This window comes from Carassius carassius, chromosome 40, assembly GCF_963082965.1.
Source record: "Carassius carassius chromosome 40, fCarCar2.1, whole genome shotgun sequence".
NCBI classification, from domain to species: domain Eukaryota; kingdom Metazoa; phylum Chordata; class Actinopteri; order Cypriniformes; family Cyprinidae; genus Carassius; species Carassius carassius.
The window spans coordinates 18814047-18828822 of NC_081794.1; the positions used below are offsets into that span (position 1 = coordinate 18814047).

General features: G+C 35.2%; 1 protein-coding gene across 1 annotated transcript in view; it reads left to right on the forward strand.

Annotated features, from left to right (window-relative positions):
- Positions 1 to 14776, forward strand: part of cacna1g (calcium channel, voltage-dependent, T type, alpha 1G subunit) — a 224892-nt gene that overhangs the window by 163549 nt on the left and 46567 nt on the right. Inside the window, exons 19-20 of the mRNA XM_059532382.1 lie at positions 6044 to 6112; positions 8789 to 8973. Of these exons, the coding sequence (XP_059388365.1) occupies positions 6044 to 6112; positions 8789 to 8973 (254 nt within the window). The remainder of the gene's footprint in view (positions 1 to 6043; positions 6113 to 8788; positions 8974 to 14776) is intronic.

A 14776-nucleotide genomic window follows, 5' to 3' on the forward strand; every position in this document is an offset into this window, starting at 1 on the left:
TGAAAAAAAAAAAAAAGTTACTAAGTTAGATTTGTTTTATGAGGTCCCATGCTCCCTCTTGCCCTTTGGTCTCAGGTGTATATATATATATATATATATATATATATATATATATATATATATATATATATATATATATATATATATATATATATATATTAGTTTTTGTTTACATGATAAATTCATGTATACTGTTTATTTACTATGTATACAAATACACACACAAACATACTATATATATATATATATATATAGTATATATTTTGATTTTATATATTTTGATAATATATCATTATATTTTTTTATTTTATATAAATATATCATGCGTGTGTTTGTATTTATATATACATAATAAATATACAAGGTTCACACTCATATATTATGTAAACAAAAACTTTTATTTTGGATGCGATTAATTGCAATTAATCTTTTGACAGCTCTACTCTACTGTTTTATTCTATTCTATTCTATTCTATTCTATTCTATTCTATTCTATTCTGTCTGTCATTAGTAAAGGATTTGCAATTGTGCACTTGCTTATAATGCCCTTAGTTAATCAGGACATTATTTTCCTGCTGCCCCAGAGTTAAGTCACATGGAATTTACATTTTGGGTATTGGCTCAAAAAAATTTTCCACAACCGATTGCCCATGAAGAAAAGCTGGTCTAGCATGTGCCAGCTGAACAACTTTATGATGAATGGGACTGCTAACTGACACCCAATGACAGGCCTCTGAATTGCATATCTGTCATTTCCATATTCTAAATCTGGGTGATCATTATGGTAGTTAGTATGTTAGTCTAGCATGTGTCTGTAATTATTACCTTGTCTAACTGGTTGTTTTGTTAGTGACTAAGAATAAAAAGTAGATTATTAGACGACTTGGGAGTTGGATGGTTTTGCTGTTCTTTTAGGATGTTAAAATGGAAAAGATTCAATTTGTTATTCATGCTTTCTTACAGACCCAAAGGATGCAATCAGCTTGGCTTAAATGCTTTGCTACATCTCATTATCAGTTTTGTATGTTTACTACTTTCAGCAGTTACAGTACATGCTCCCTCAGGACACCTACTATAAGACAGAAGCAAGAAAATGTTTTATCTTACTTTCTTATCTGAGCATAAGAATAATACAGTACTATAGAGTCGAAATTGCTACACTTCATATACTGTTCTGTTGGTAGACTGTGTATGAGTAAAAGTATTTCATTGAAAAACAGCTATTTTAGTTGCTCTTTGTTTTGACTTGGCAGAACAGGACTGCTGCAGACCTCCTTGAAAAGAGACAGCAGATGTCCATCATTTTGTGCAACTACCAGATTCCTGACATTTCAAGGCACATATTTTTGTAAAACGACGCCTACCTAGACTTTTCACTCACTCGTGTACCAAATGAGGACATTTCAAGCTCTTTATTAATTCACTGTTAACCCAAGTCAATAGCTACTTTGGACCTTCTAACCATAACAAATGTATTATCTAATATCAAATTTATGTCCAGAGTCACTCTGGCACCAATTCTGTAACAGTTTGTCAGTATCAAAAATCGTTATGTGATTTTTCACATTGAGCTGCTTTATACAGAATTCCAGAGAATTGTGAATGGTCCTCATATTGCACAACAACAATTTGTTATTTAAAGTATGCAGTCTTTTGCTCATTGGATATGCATACATAAGATTTATTTTCTTTAATCCAATGACTGTGTCTGCTTCTGAAACTGATGAGAAAGACAGATACTGATAGATCTGCAGTGCAGACCGCTTCAAGCCCATCAGAGACATTCCATGTAGATTTATATCCAATTACATTGATTTGTTCACAGAATAGAGTTATATTCATTTTTTTCACTTGCATACACATTCTTGATTTTAAATGAATAACTGGAAAAAAAGGAACAAGTAAAAGCCCCCCCCCCCCCACACATTGATAAAGGATTCTGTCAGTAATGGAAGTAGAGAACCTTTAAGCTTTCTCACGTGTAATGGTTTTATAAGACACATTATGTAGCATGGAAAGGTTGTTTTTGGTTGTGTTATTTTCCTGAGGATTAATCCATGTAGTCCGGTTTTTACCATGTGTGCCTCTGAGCCTCTATGATATTTGTTTACTTCCCCCTTAAGACATCCTGTCAGCACTTCACAGAAGAGGAAAAACTCTACTTATTTTCCTTCCCTGCACAGGCATGTGATTTTATCTTAAACTGGGGCAGATGGAACACAGTGTTTTGGCCATTTAAGAAATTATATTATGTATTTGCATAGGTGTAAATGCATAGTAAGATTATTATGGCTAATGGAAGATGTTAAAAAAGACAAAGTATATTTTTTTCTTCTTTTTGTTTTGAGTATTTTAAATTGAAATATTACATTTGCATTTAAATACAGAAAAATACGAAAATGATAAAAAACAAAAATATTCAAACAAATTACCTTGCCACATTGCATGTTTTGTCATTTGTGAATGTAAGTAAAATTGGTAAATGTTTTCTGGTGATGATCTGTGACATGTTTGCTAAGGCATGTGCACATTTCAGTATGAATACACAGTATGATATGACATTTATGAGTAATGGCAGAATCTTTGGACCAGGTAAAGTCAGTTGGTTCCCACTGTCACTGCAGAAAAGCGTAACGTTGTCTTTAATAGAACCTCCATGTTGAGCTTATGCAAACCATCTCATCTCCATGACAGACTTGATCTACAGTAACAGGTACCTCACTGAGCTCTGATGTGTGTCATCAATATTTCATATGGAGACATTTTTTCATTTGGGTATGAACAAATGCCATCAGACTCCCCACCTGAGTCCCCCTCTGTAGACAAGGCCTGAGCATGTCTTTTCAGTGCCCAAAGTAATGGGATGAAATACCAAAGGGAGGTTTAGCAGCTTTTGATTACTCTCTGCCACTCTTTCTGTCTCTAGTCAAATGCATTTAAATTCAAAAGTGGATCCCCCGAATTACTCAATACTGTTGCTTTCGATTCGCACTAATTTGCTAATTAATCTTTTTTTGAACCAATGGAACTCAAAACAGACTCAAAAACAACAATTTTACAGTTTTTAACAACAGCTATTTTTTTGAGCATCACATTATACACATCTATCTATCTCTGTAAAAACAATTTTTTGTTGTATTTACTTTATGTTAGATTTCACTTGAGTTTTTTTTTTTGTCACAATGTAATTTGTCACAATCACATTAACTGAAACTTACATATTTTTTCCTTTTTGTTTTGTTTGTCTCTGTTTTCTCCGCAAAGTTAGATGTACTGTTGTGTGTGTGTGTGTGTGTGTGTGTGTGTGTTTGTGTGTGTGCTACCTCAGACATCCAGTAACCTTTAAAAGAATGAGAGTGAAGGACAGGGTTGTCTGACCCTTCTCCTTCAGAGACCAAACACTGTGCTTCTCAGACACGCTCTTCCTCATTCATGAATTCTGACCTGCACATACACACATGGTTCACTCAACAATGAATGAAAACAAGCCTCTGAGCAGAATGGAATGGCAAAGAAGTCCGTCTGTTTTCAGAAACTAAACAAACCGCATCGATGATGTCAGCAGGAGGCTTTCTCAGAGAGAACAGGAGTTTTAGAACATGATGCCACGACCCACTGAAACATGCATTAGCAGGGGGTCATGGGAAAGATGGCCCCTGGGCCCTGCTGCTCAGACACAGTAAGAGAAGGACAAACAATCTAGAAAGACCATGTTTGAGGAGGAGATCTCCGCTGCTTGTTTTTCTTCCACACCAGTTGTTTAAAGTACAAATCAGCTTCTCATCCCATTTCAGCCAGAATCCTTTTCAAGAAAAGCTTCGCTTAAACACCAAGGTTTATTTGCTCGGTTGAATGAATCCTCAATAGCTGTTGACTTAAACAGAATTGCTTGTGGCAGAGCTGAGGGCTGGTTTGTATATGGAATCTCATTCTACTTCAGCTTTTCCATAAAAAGCCAAAACAATCAGGTATCACAGTAATAACGTCTAGTTATAGATGAAGAACTTTAGCAATCGATGCCTCGCTCAAAGGAACCATGGTGGGATCTTAGCAGCCCTCCAGTTAATTGGGTCACCCCTTACTGAGACTGGACTTATAACCTTTGTGTTAGCAGTTTTGTGGATATTAATATTTTCTGTCACTCCTACTGCAATGTGTTTGTTCAAGGTTGTTGTTTTTATATGTATTGTTTAGGACGGTGCAGTGTAGACAGGAAAGTGGAGAGAGAAGGTGCGAGAGTGGGACCGAGGCGGGTTTAAACACTAGGAGATGTATATAGGTTCAAATAGATGACTGTTTGGTTTGCATCACACTGTAATGCTTCTACATGGTTATACTCTGTACATTGTTATTTAGGATGCAAGATTAGATCATTTTGTAGGCCTGATAATTAATATTTATTATTCAAAATTAAAAAAAAAAATAATAATAATTTTTGGTAACACTTTAGTATTAGGGACCAGTTCTCACTATGAATTAGTTGGCTCTTATCATGGCTATTATTAACATATTGGCTGTTTATTAGTTCATTTTATTTGTATAGCACATTTACAACAGCCACTTGGCTGACCAAGGTGCTTTACAGAGGAGAACATTATAAAAACATACACAGAAAACAAACCAGATAAAAAATATGAGCAACCTAACTGTTTAAAGGAGCGGTTTCATCTCTAATGAGCACATGGCTCTTTCTGTATATCAGCATATTAATGCACTTGTGGCACTGGGGTATTCCTTACACCAGGAGTCTCTAGATTTTAGTTATCTTAGTATGAGAGCATTTTAGGCTGGAGGCTGTTGACAGTGTTGCAGTCTGTTATAGGAAGAGGAACAAACAGTCCTGGCTCAGGTCAGAGTAGAGAGGTGGAGAGGACAGCACCTGCTGCGTGGGACGGCCGTGTGACACGGACGGAGGGTGAGAGGACAGAGGAGAGGAGCAGGAGGTCTTCGTGTTTGTAGTGTCATTTTAGGTTGATAGTGATTTGTAACAGTACTATGTTTACGGATGTAATCTCATGTCACCCTTTACTTTAACTGTAAACGGAAACAATGAAACATCAAATTAAAATTCAAGCAAAATCAAATTAATATATAAAATATATGTAAAATTACAGTAAAAAGTTTCCAGAGGTTACATTATATTATTCTAAAGCAATGCTGAGTAAAATACTAATTCTTAAAGGCACGAAAAGGGTTACATTCTTAGGAATAGAAGTAGTGTTGGGCAACGACTAATTGTTACAGACACAAATACAGTATATACTTAAACAATACATTTAGTTGTATAAATTTATATTAATGTAATTTATATTATAACATAAACATAATATATTTTCCTTTTATATATATATATATATATATATACACACACACACACACACACACACACAGTACACATTATGTACACACAACCTTTTATTTTGGATGTGATTAATTGTAATTAATGATTGCCTAAGCACTAGTTTGAAGATAATGATAAATAGTCATAAAAACATACTTAATGGGTTTTTTGACACAAAATTCTTTAGAGTGGCGATATGAATGGACCCCCTGGAAGAAATTCATGATTTATGATATGATCACTTTAAGAATTTATTTTATTTTAAGAATGATTTTTCACTGACACTTTTGTCTTTAATAATTCTTCAGATTTTATTTACTCATTTGGACTTCAGAGATGGTATCTGTTATGAAGCTGTTACTTATCCATTTGTTACCCACTGTGTTATCTAGTAGAGGATGCTGGAGGAAATTTATCGCATGCAGTGTGCGTGTGAGTATGTGATGTTAATGCTCATAGAGTACTCAAAGCGTGGGCAGAATCTTGGTCCAATAGGTGCCTTCACATGAGGCACCTCCAGTGTGTTATGCCACACACACACACACACACACACACACACACACACACACACACACACACACACACAAACACACACACACACACACACACACACACACACACACACACACACACACACAAATCTCCTCTAATGCAGCACTGACTCACTCGTCACTTTCCCTGCTTGTCTGGTTCTCTCCACAGGAGCGCATCTTCCTGACGTTGTCCAACTACATATTTACTGCCATCTTTGTGACCGAAATGACAATAAAGGTAGGTGACGGGGTTGGCATTTGTCTCTGTGTGGCGTCGTCTCTGACAGAGGGTAAACTAACAGACTGACTGGGCCAGTATACCAGCCAAAGCAGACTAACTTCAGCTCCCTGTGGCTTTTTTTATAGAGCCGATCTCTCTAAGATCAGTGTGGCTAATGGAGTCTGGTGAATACATTCCTGTCACAGGCTTTTTAGCCTATCTTGCAGCCCTTTTACTTTAAAGAGTCAGTTCAGCCAAAAATGAAACTTTTATTTTTATTTTTTTATTCACCTTCATGTCATTCTAAACCTTTCTTTATTCTGTAGAACACAACAGGAGAAATTTTCAAGGCTGTGCTTATCACCATTTTTCATGTAATTACAAGCTTGTGAGCTTAAAAATATGTAAAGGCATCATAAAATGTAATATTCACAGAAAATATTAATATCAGTCCTATCTCTTTTTCACACATTTATCACAGAAGCAGTAACATCTGATCACTAAACACTTATCAATGAATTGCTTGTTCCAGTTCACAAAATATTAATTCATCAAAGATTAATAAGATCTTAAAAATTATAAGATGTTTGATTCAGCATTTTATTTTATTATTATATAATTCAAAGCATTGCTTATAAATGTTTAATACTGCTTTATAGGGAAACAATTATTCATATAATTTTTTTTTTATTATTTAATGAATATAAATTTCAAAAGCGTTTTTTTTCGAAATAGAATGCAATCATCTGTTTGCAGGTAGCTCACAGAAAGAGGACTTCAGAAGACTCGTTTTATAATGCACAAGTCATATATATACATATATACTTTTATGATGCTTTTGAGTCCATTTCATTCATTGCAAAAACAGATCTCTCCTTTTGAGTTTCATAGAATAAAGTAAGTTGTGCATGTTTGGAACAATGTAAAGGGTGAATAATTAATGACAGAATATTCATTTTGGGTGAATGATCCCTTTAAGGCACTGCTTTCCTTTGACAATTACAAAGACTACAGCAGCAAAATCTAAAAATCACGCTCTGACATGTTCAAATGCTGCCAGTCAGATGCATTAAACATTTGAAGAAAAGCAGGTCCTAAAGAGAGCCTATTAAGCAAGCCTTGTTCTCTATTTTCCACTCTTCACCAATAAGTAGGGGTGGATTGTCTGTCAGATATTCAAATGACTATTGTTGAAATGGAAGAACATGCTGAGGCCTCTCTGGAGAAGACAAAAAAGTTCATATGTGTCAGTCTCAAAGGTCTAGGGTTTCTATTCTGGGGCCCTGCTTTATGCCAGGTCACACCCACCCATGAGATTTCAAATGAAAATCATGGAACAGAATAATCATACTCACTGGAGGTTAATTAACGGTGACTGACAAAAACTTTCAAGGTTGGATGAAGATGAGAGGGCTGTTGAAACTCCTGGCTTTTGTTGCCTGACATGCCTTTGTTCACTTTGAGGTCTGATCACAATTGTGGTTTGATATATTCACCAGCAACATCATTAGGAGCTGTGTATTCATGCTCAGCACTTTTTAGTCAGATGATTCTCACTCTTGGTTTGTTTATCTCAGCTTTTCTCCCCCCTCTGAGCCCTGTTATATGCCAGCTGTATGCCAGTCTAACCTGATACGTCCTTGGAAATGCCACGGTAGTGTGACAGAGACCTCAAGGGAATAAGAAAGAGTTTCTTACCAAATTCAGATTTCAAACACATCATATTTTCTCACGTTTCCTGTCATGTGCGTAGTTTTCTAACAGGTCTTGGCTTTGAAAGAATTGTATTTATTTTTTTTATAGCACGGTGCATGTTTTTTATGAAATTGTGTGCATTTTTAACATCTACAAAATTAATTAAAATAAGTACAGTAGTTCACCCAAAAATGTAAATTTGAGTTTGTTTCTTCAGAGGAACATATTTAGAGATATTAAGCATTACATCACTTGCTCACCAGTGGATCCTCTGCAGCGAATGGGTGCCGTCAGAATGAAAGCCAAACAGCTGATAAAAGCATCAAAATAATCCAAAAAATAATCCAAATGACTGCAGTCCTTCAGTTAATGTTTTGAGAGGTGAAAGTTTCCATGCTTAGAAGATGGAAGTTAAAAACTTCTTGATGGATTTGTTTCTTACATTCATAATATTGCTTTCTCCAGTGAAAAAGTTGTCTCGCCTGAATCAGGAGAAAAATCAAGTGCTGTTTACAAGCAAATACAGTCCTAAATAGTTACGATTATCATCAGTGGATTTGGGTGTGAGTGGACAACAGGGCATCATTATGAATTATGGACTTGTATTTTGGCTAGAAACGATGGTTTAAAGTTAAAATACCTCATTCTGACGGCACCCATTCACTGGAGAGGATATATTATTGAGCAAGTGCTGTATTGCTATATTTCTCTTTTTAGATAAAGAAACAAACTCATCTAAATCGAGGGTGAGTAAATCTTCAGCAAATATTCATTTTTGGGTGAAGTTTTTAACACTTTTATTTTTGCAACAGTTTTTATTTTGACTACTATGGTACAATCAGTCTGTCTTCCGTTTTTTTCAGACAAACCGTTCAACCTACAAATGGCTGACTTGGACTAGAATAAAATGCTTTATTATGAAAATGTACACAATTTGGCTTTAAGTGAAGTTTCATCCAACATTTCCACTTTAAAATCATATCTGTTGTTGTTGTGAAGGTGGTTGCTTTGGGCTGGTGTTTTGGGAAGAATACCTACCTGAAGAGCAGCTGGAACATTCTGGATGGCATGCTGGTGATGATCTCCGTGATTGACATCCTGGTATCCCTGATCTCTAACAGCGGCACTAAGATCCTGGGAATGCTTCGGGTGCTACGTTTACTGAGGACCCTGCGGCCGCTCAGGTACAGTGATCACAACACAACTGTTCAGACATCCAGTCAGCATTGCTTTAAGTCATTACACGAAATAATAATATCAATTACATAACAGCTTTAATGCACAAGTGCACTACCTGCGATGCTGTATAGTAGGCTTCATACATAAACACTTACATGTACTTCTTCGGGTCATCTTAAATCAGAATCTACTTTCTTACAAGAAGCATAATTAATGTAAAGACTGAAGTTCTACAATTAGCCTTTTCCTTCACAGAAGCATCAATTAGCTCCTGATCGATGCAGTATGTAGCGGTGTTTGTGTTTATGCATATGTATCTGTATTTGTGTGCATATGTGTGTGCGCTGTGCACCTTTTCACCTGCAGAGGGAACTTCTGGAAGCCTTCCCTACTCTTAAATATTTATGACACATTCAAGCAGAAAATTAAAATCAAATATTCATCTTTCCTGCCCAATTTCCCCACAAAATGCTTTACAGTGGTTTTCACCCCCAGTTGCTCCCTTCTCCCTTCTGAAGTCCTCCTCAATTTAGGGTCAACTTCCGTAAGTTCCTTAAACTCCCAAGAGGCTTGTATTAAAACTACCTCATATTCCGGTAGTTGTGTTTTTACCTGCCTTTGTGTTGGTGCAATGTTAATGTGCCATCAACAATATTTCTGAAGAGGAACTGGTGGGAAAAATTGACCATTTGGATTTGTTTTTGCATTTTATTCATGTTTCTATTTCAGAAGAAAGGAACTTTCGAATATTAAATAGCAAAAATCAACAACTAAATTTTTGCTTACATTTCTATTTATCTTATATTATTTAAACTGGATTCATGTACATAACAATTTTGCACATGTGAACTTCTAAAGAGGAAAGGAAGTTAATTACATTATATATATATATATATATATATATATATATATATATACATACATACATATATATACATACATATGTATATACATACATACATATATATATACATACATATATATATATAGAGAGAGAGAGAGAGAGAGAGAGAGAGAGAGAGAGATGTGTTTTTGTGTCTGTGAATGTATATATTTTTGTACCTGCAGACTAGTAAAGAGAAAAAAAGTTGCAGAGGGACAAAAACAGACCATAATTACATTAATTCAGTGAGAAATTATAAGCAGCTCTGATGGAACCAATCTTGGCTCTGGATCCCAAGTGCCTAGTCTGCTAATTATTGACCTCTGGTGTGTATTATCCCTGCACATACTTACTTTTTCCTGAAACCATGATTTTCTGGTATTTTTATTAGTATTTTAATTTGTGCTGATAAAGCATGCTTGTTTGCTGAACTGCATCATGCCAAATAGGGATGAGGTTTTTTGATGTGATGAATAAGTCTTCCTGTAAATGTTTTAAGGCATCCTTCACTAGTTTGCTAAAACAGCTAATATATGATTCATGTAACTACCTCGGAGCATCACTATTACTCCACTTCTACTGAATAGTGCATAGTGATCCAAGTATACCCTTATAGAAAATGAATAGTACAGTATGTGGAACAAATCATGAATTCCTTTTTATGATTTTATTCTGATGAAGTATTGAATTTTATCCACTACTGGCATAGTTACATAAGGTAAATTAGCCTTTAAACAGTCTGTGTGATAAGGTCCTATTATAACTAATGACAGTTGCTTCGGTTGACTGTCAAAAAAAAACGCCCTGCAAATTAAACATGAAGCCTCTGTGTTTTCACCTCCAGCTCCTCTGCGTGAACATTTTAAAGATTCTCAAACAGAGTTTCTTCCACTGCCTGAACGCTCTGCTTCAGAGAACTTTACTGTGTGTGTCTGCCTCTGCACCACCGAATACCTTTTGAAAGTTTTACTTCTTGATCCTTCCCTCGACAGACTTTATATTAATGCACCTCTGTGAGAAGTCCAAGGTGAAATCAAAAGAAAGACAAAGACAGCTGAAAAAAGTCTACAGCGTGGGCTCGGCTACTCCGGCAAAAGTGAATTCAGGGAGGGGTGGGTAATCCAGACCACATGTGTATCTGGACCACTCTGTGCAGTGAGTTAAAAGGGACAGTTCACCCCCAAATTAAAAATTCTGCTATTGTCTGCTCACCCTCAGGCATTTTGAATCTGGAATGACTTTTATTTTGTCTGCGCTTTTCCATAAATTCAAAGTGAATGCTACCACGGCTGTCAAGCAAGACCATTTTAGTCTTTAAATACATTTGATCTAAATTATTATTCTAATAATTTAAATAATTGTTACCATTTTTAATAGTCCATACCATGTCCAATGTATTCATATATATATATTTTTTCAAATACATTTTATTTTATTTTATTTTATTATTTGACCAAGGCTGCATTTATTTGATCAAAATACTATAATAAATGTGAAATAATATTGTGAAATAATATTGCAATTTAAAGAGAGTTTTATATTTAGAAATATTTTAATATATTTATATACATAATTTATTTCTTATGTTGAAATCTGCTTGGAAACTGTATTACTTTATTATTATTATTATTATTATTATTATTATTATTATTAAATTTTATGAATAGAAGGTTTAAAAGAACAAAATTATTTGAAATATATTTTTTTTATTAATTTATTTATTTCTAGGACTTTTTAGATTTTTTTTGTGCTTTTATTTAGCTTTTTGATGTTTGACGGCCTCTATTCCCCACCCGTTTTCATTATATAGACAAGAGCATACATATTTGGAATGGCATGAGCAAAAGCAAATGATAACATAATTAAAATTCCCTCTGAGAGGGGTTGATACTGTAAGCTCATTAATTCATCTGAAAATCTGTGTTGGACAGTTCAAATCTGTGTACTCCTTATCAAATATTAATGGCATTGTTACAGAGATGTCTCTTTCCATCTTTAGACAGGATGATTTATGCGCTGTGTTAAGGGGGGATGTGCACACTCTGTAAATTCATCAACTCTTTAACCCCATATTAAACCACTCCACTGTATGTTGCACTGCACGTCACCCTCACAGATCTAAATTAATCTCAAAAGCACATAAAGAAGCATCCATCCTCTAATGTCTGCCTGAGCCCCAGAGGAACAGACCCTCCCTTAAACACCTGACACCAACATCTATCTATTCATATCACTCCATTCAGTCCCCTGCTCAACCCCTTCCCAATGCAAATAACCTGATATAATCTACCGCTTTATTATTGTTTGTGCTCATTAATTCTCATGCTAATTAGAGTTCTGCTTCTTTCACAGTGCCTGTCCACTCTAAGGCATTTGTTAAACTAATCTAACCATACTTGACTTGAAGTTAGTTTTTCTACATTGTCTGTTTGCTGTAATTAGGACAAAGAATTGCAGCAAAAGACAATAAGGGCAGATTGTTTCTTTCGGATCTCATCTAGAACTGATCGATTTCATTTACGCAGCATCTCTGCAGATGTCCCTTATGTCTTATTGTTTTTAGATAATTGCTTGTGTAATTGTGGAGTCATAATATTACTGGATAAATTGAGGGTGCTAGGATGGAGATAGAGAGAATAAGTTCAGTCATTATTTCTTCACTGGTGCACCACAATGAATAAGTAATGACTGATTTTTTTTTTAGGTGAACAATCCCTTTAATACCTCCTTTTTTTAGTCTGCAGAAGAAAGTCAGTCATACAGGTTTGGAACGACATAAGAGTGAGTAAAGATGCATTGCATTACCTCTGCTGTTATTCTGCTGTTTTTACTCCTGTCTTTTTTGTAGTTTTTTTTTTTTTTTTTTTTTTGTCCTTAGACAGATGTCCTTAGATTGTGTGTGTGTGTGTGTGTGTGTGTGTGTGTGTGTGTGTGTGTGTGTGTGTGTGTGTGTGTGTGTGTGTGAGTGTTTGTGTGTGTCAGGGACACACAGCTTGAATCTCCCAAACTGACGGTTCCCAGCCCAACTACAGCATCCTTTAATTACAGCCAGGAAGAAAAATTGTCTCTGTGTTCTGGGAATAAGAGGCTCCTTCAGTGCTCTAGTTATTGTTCTCTTCTTAATTTATTTATTTATTAAAACCTTTCAGAACACAAAGACCGGATCGGAGCTATGGATATGGCAAATTCAGCTTTTCTGAAGGCTTGCAGAACACAGTTACTACACGTGCCTACAAACCAGAAGAATGCATTAGCATCACATTATAAAACTAAGATCCTGATTTCTCACCCAAATTTTTTTTTACAATAGTACCATTATATATATTTTTTCCATACTATGGTAATCATTCAGTACCATGGCATATGGTGTTACCATTCTCCTACTGCTCTCTATTATTTATTATAGAAAAATATGTTAAATTGCACAACATCTCATATTTACACTTTATATGTAAGCACATAAGTTCTCTGTTCTGGAATGTCTACTGTTTTAAAAAACATTACTGGCGCAACACTTCAGACATTAGCGCCCTCTATTGGTCAAGGCTTGAAAACTCATGGTGTTAGACCAGTATCGATAGTATTATTTATTTACAATTATAATATTTATTGATATTTTTTATTTGACTTTTTCATTTTAGTTTACATTTTAGTAGTTTTATATGATTTTGTTTTTTATTTTTATTTTCTATTCAGCTTTTTAGTTCTTAAAACTAAATCTATCCAATATTTTATTTTATATTTCAGTCCCAAGCTTTATTTCAACCAAGAAAAACGATTTTTTAATTGTTTTATTTTTAGTTAGTAAACAAGTCATATCATTTCACTAGACTGTCCCTCTCAATTTCAGTCAGAGCGTGGGTCTAGACATATTGATCATTCTCATCGTTTGACATTTCCATAATTGATTTTACGGTATTACCTGAAATCCCCCAAGTGAGCTTTGATAAATACGCTTGAGCTTGTGAAAGATACATACAGATATTCAGTCAAACAAAAGACACAGCTGCCTGTTATCTGCACTCCCTTTTGGCAGACTCCTTTCTCAAGCAGTCACTTTGACTAAACCTGATTGGTCTCTTTAAACGTGGCCTTTTCTTCATCCTCAGACACTGATACAATCACAGCACACTTCTTAAGAAGATCAAAGCTGAGGATCAAATCAGGTTTTTGCCGCTTTAGCTCAGTTCTGTGGTGAGGAGCCAGAAATCACTGTCACAAGATGAGGATTAATGTGCCTTTTATTCTTTATTCTTTTATCTGAAGGGAGAAAAAATGTTTAAGTCTTTTGTGTGTGTGTGTGTGTGTGTGTGTGTGTGTAGTATCATAAACATCTTGCAGTATACAATGTTTCTGCACTGCGTCTGAATCCCCTGCTACTGCTTTAGGTCCTCATTGAGTCCCATTACCATCAGTTCAACACAAACAGCACCACAGATTAAAGCCTGATGCTTTTACAGCTCCCTTAGAGTATAATTTTACATGTTATGCGTTGTTCTTACAGACAAACAGTTGCTCTTGAATCTGTCTGCACTACTTTTTAATTGTAGGCCTTGAATTTATTGGACAACTTTGACCATTTAAGCACCTTTCACTTGTTTTTCATTTCCACGAGTGCAACATTTTTAAGACAGCATGTTAACTTTAAAGGAAAAGACTTTTAAAAACACATGCTTTCTGTCTGCTTTTAGTTGTTTTTTAAGAAAAAACACACCCTGGTCTCTAAAGCAGCTGAGTTATTGTTACAGCTGTATGTTTGTATTACATATGTTATTGTGTGTGCCTTTGTGAGCAGGTGTTATTGTGTCACTGTTGGTGCCACCCTCCGCAGAGGTTGACAGGTGCGGTTTTGTGCCGGATGTCGTGGCGTTAATAATTAGGCTTCATCTTTATTCCGGCAGTTTAATTAAAACTGTCTCCTTTCT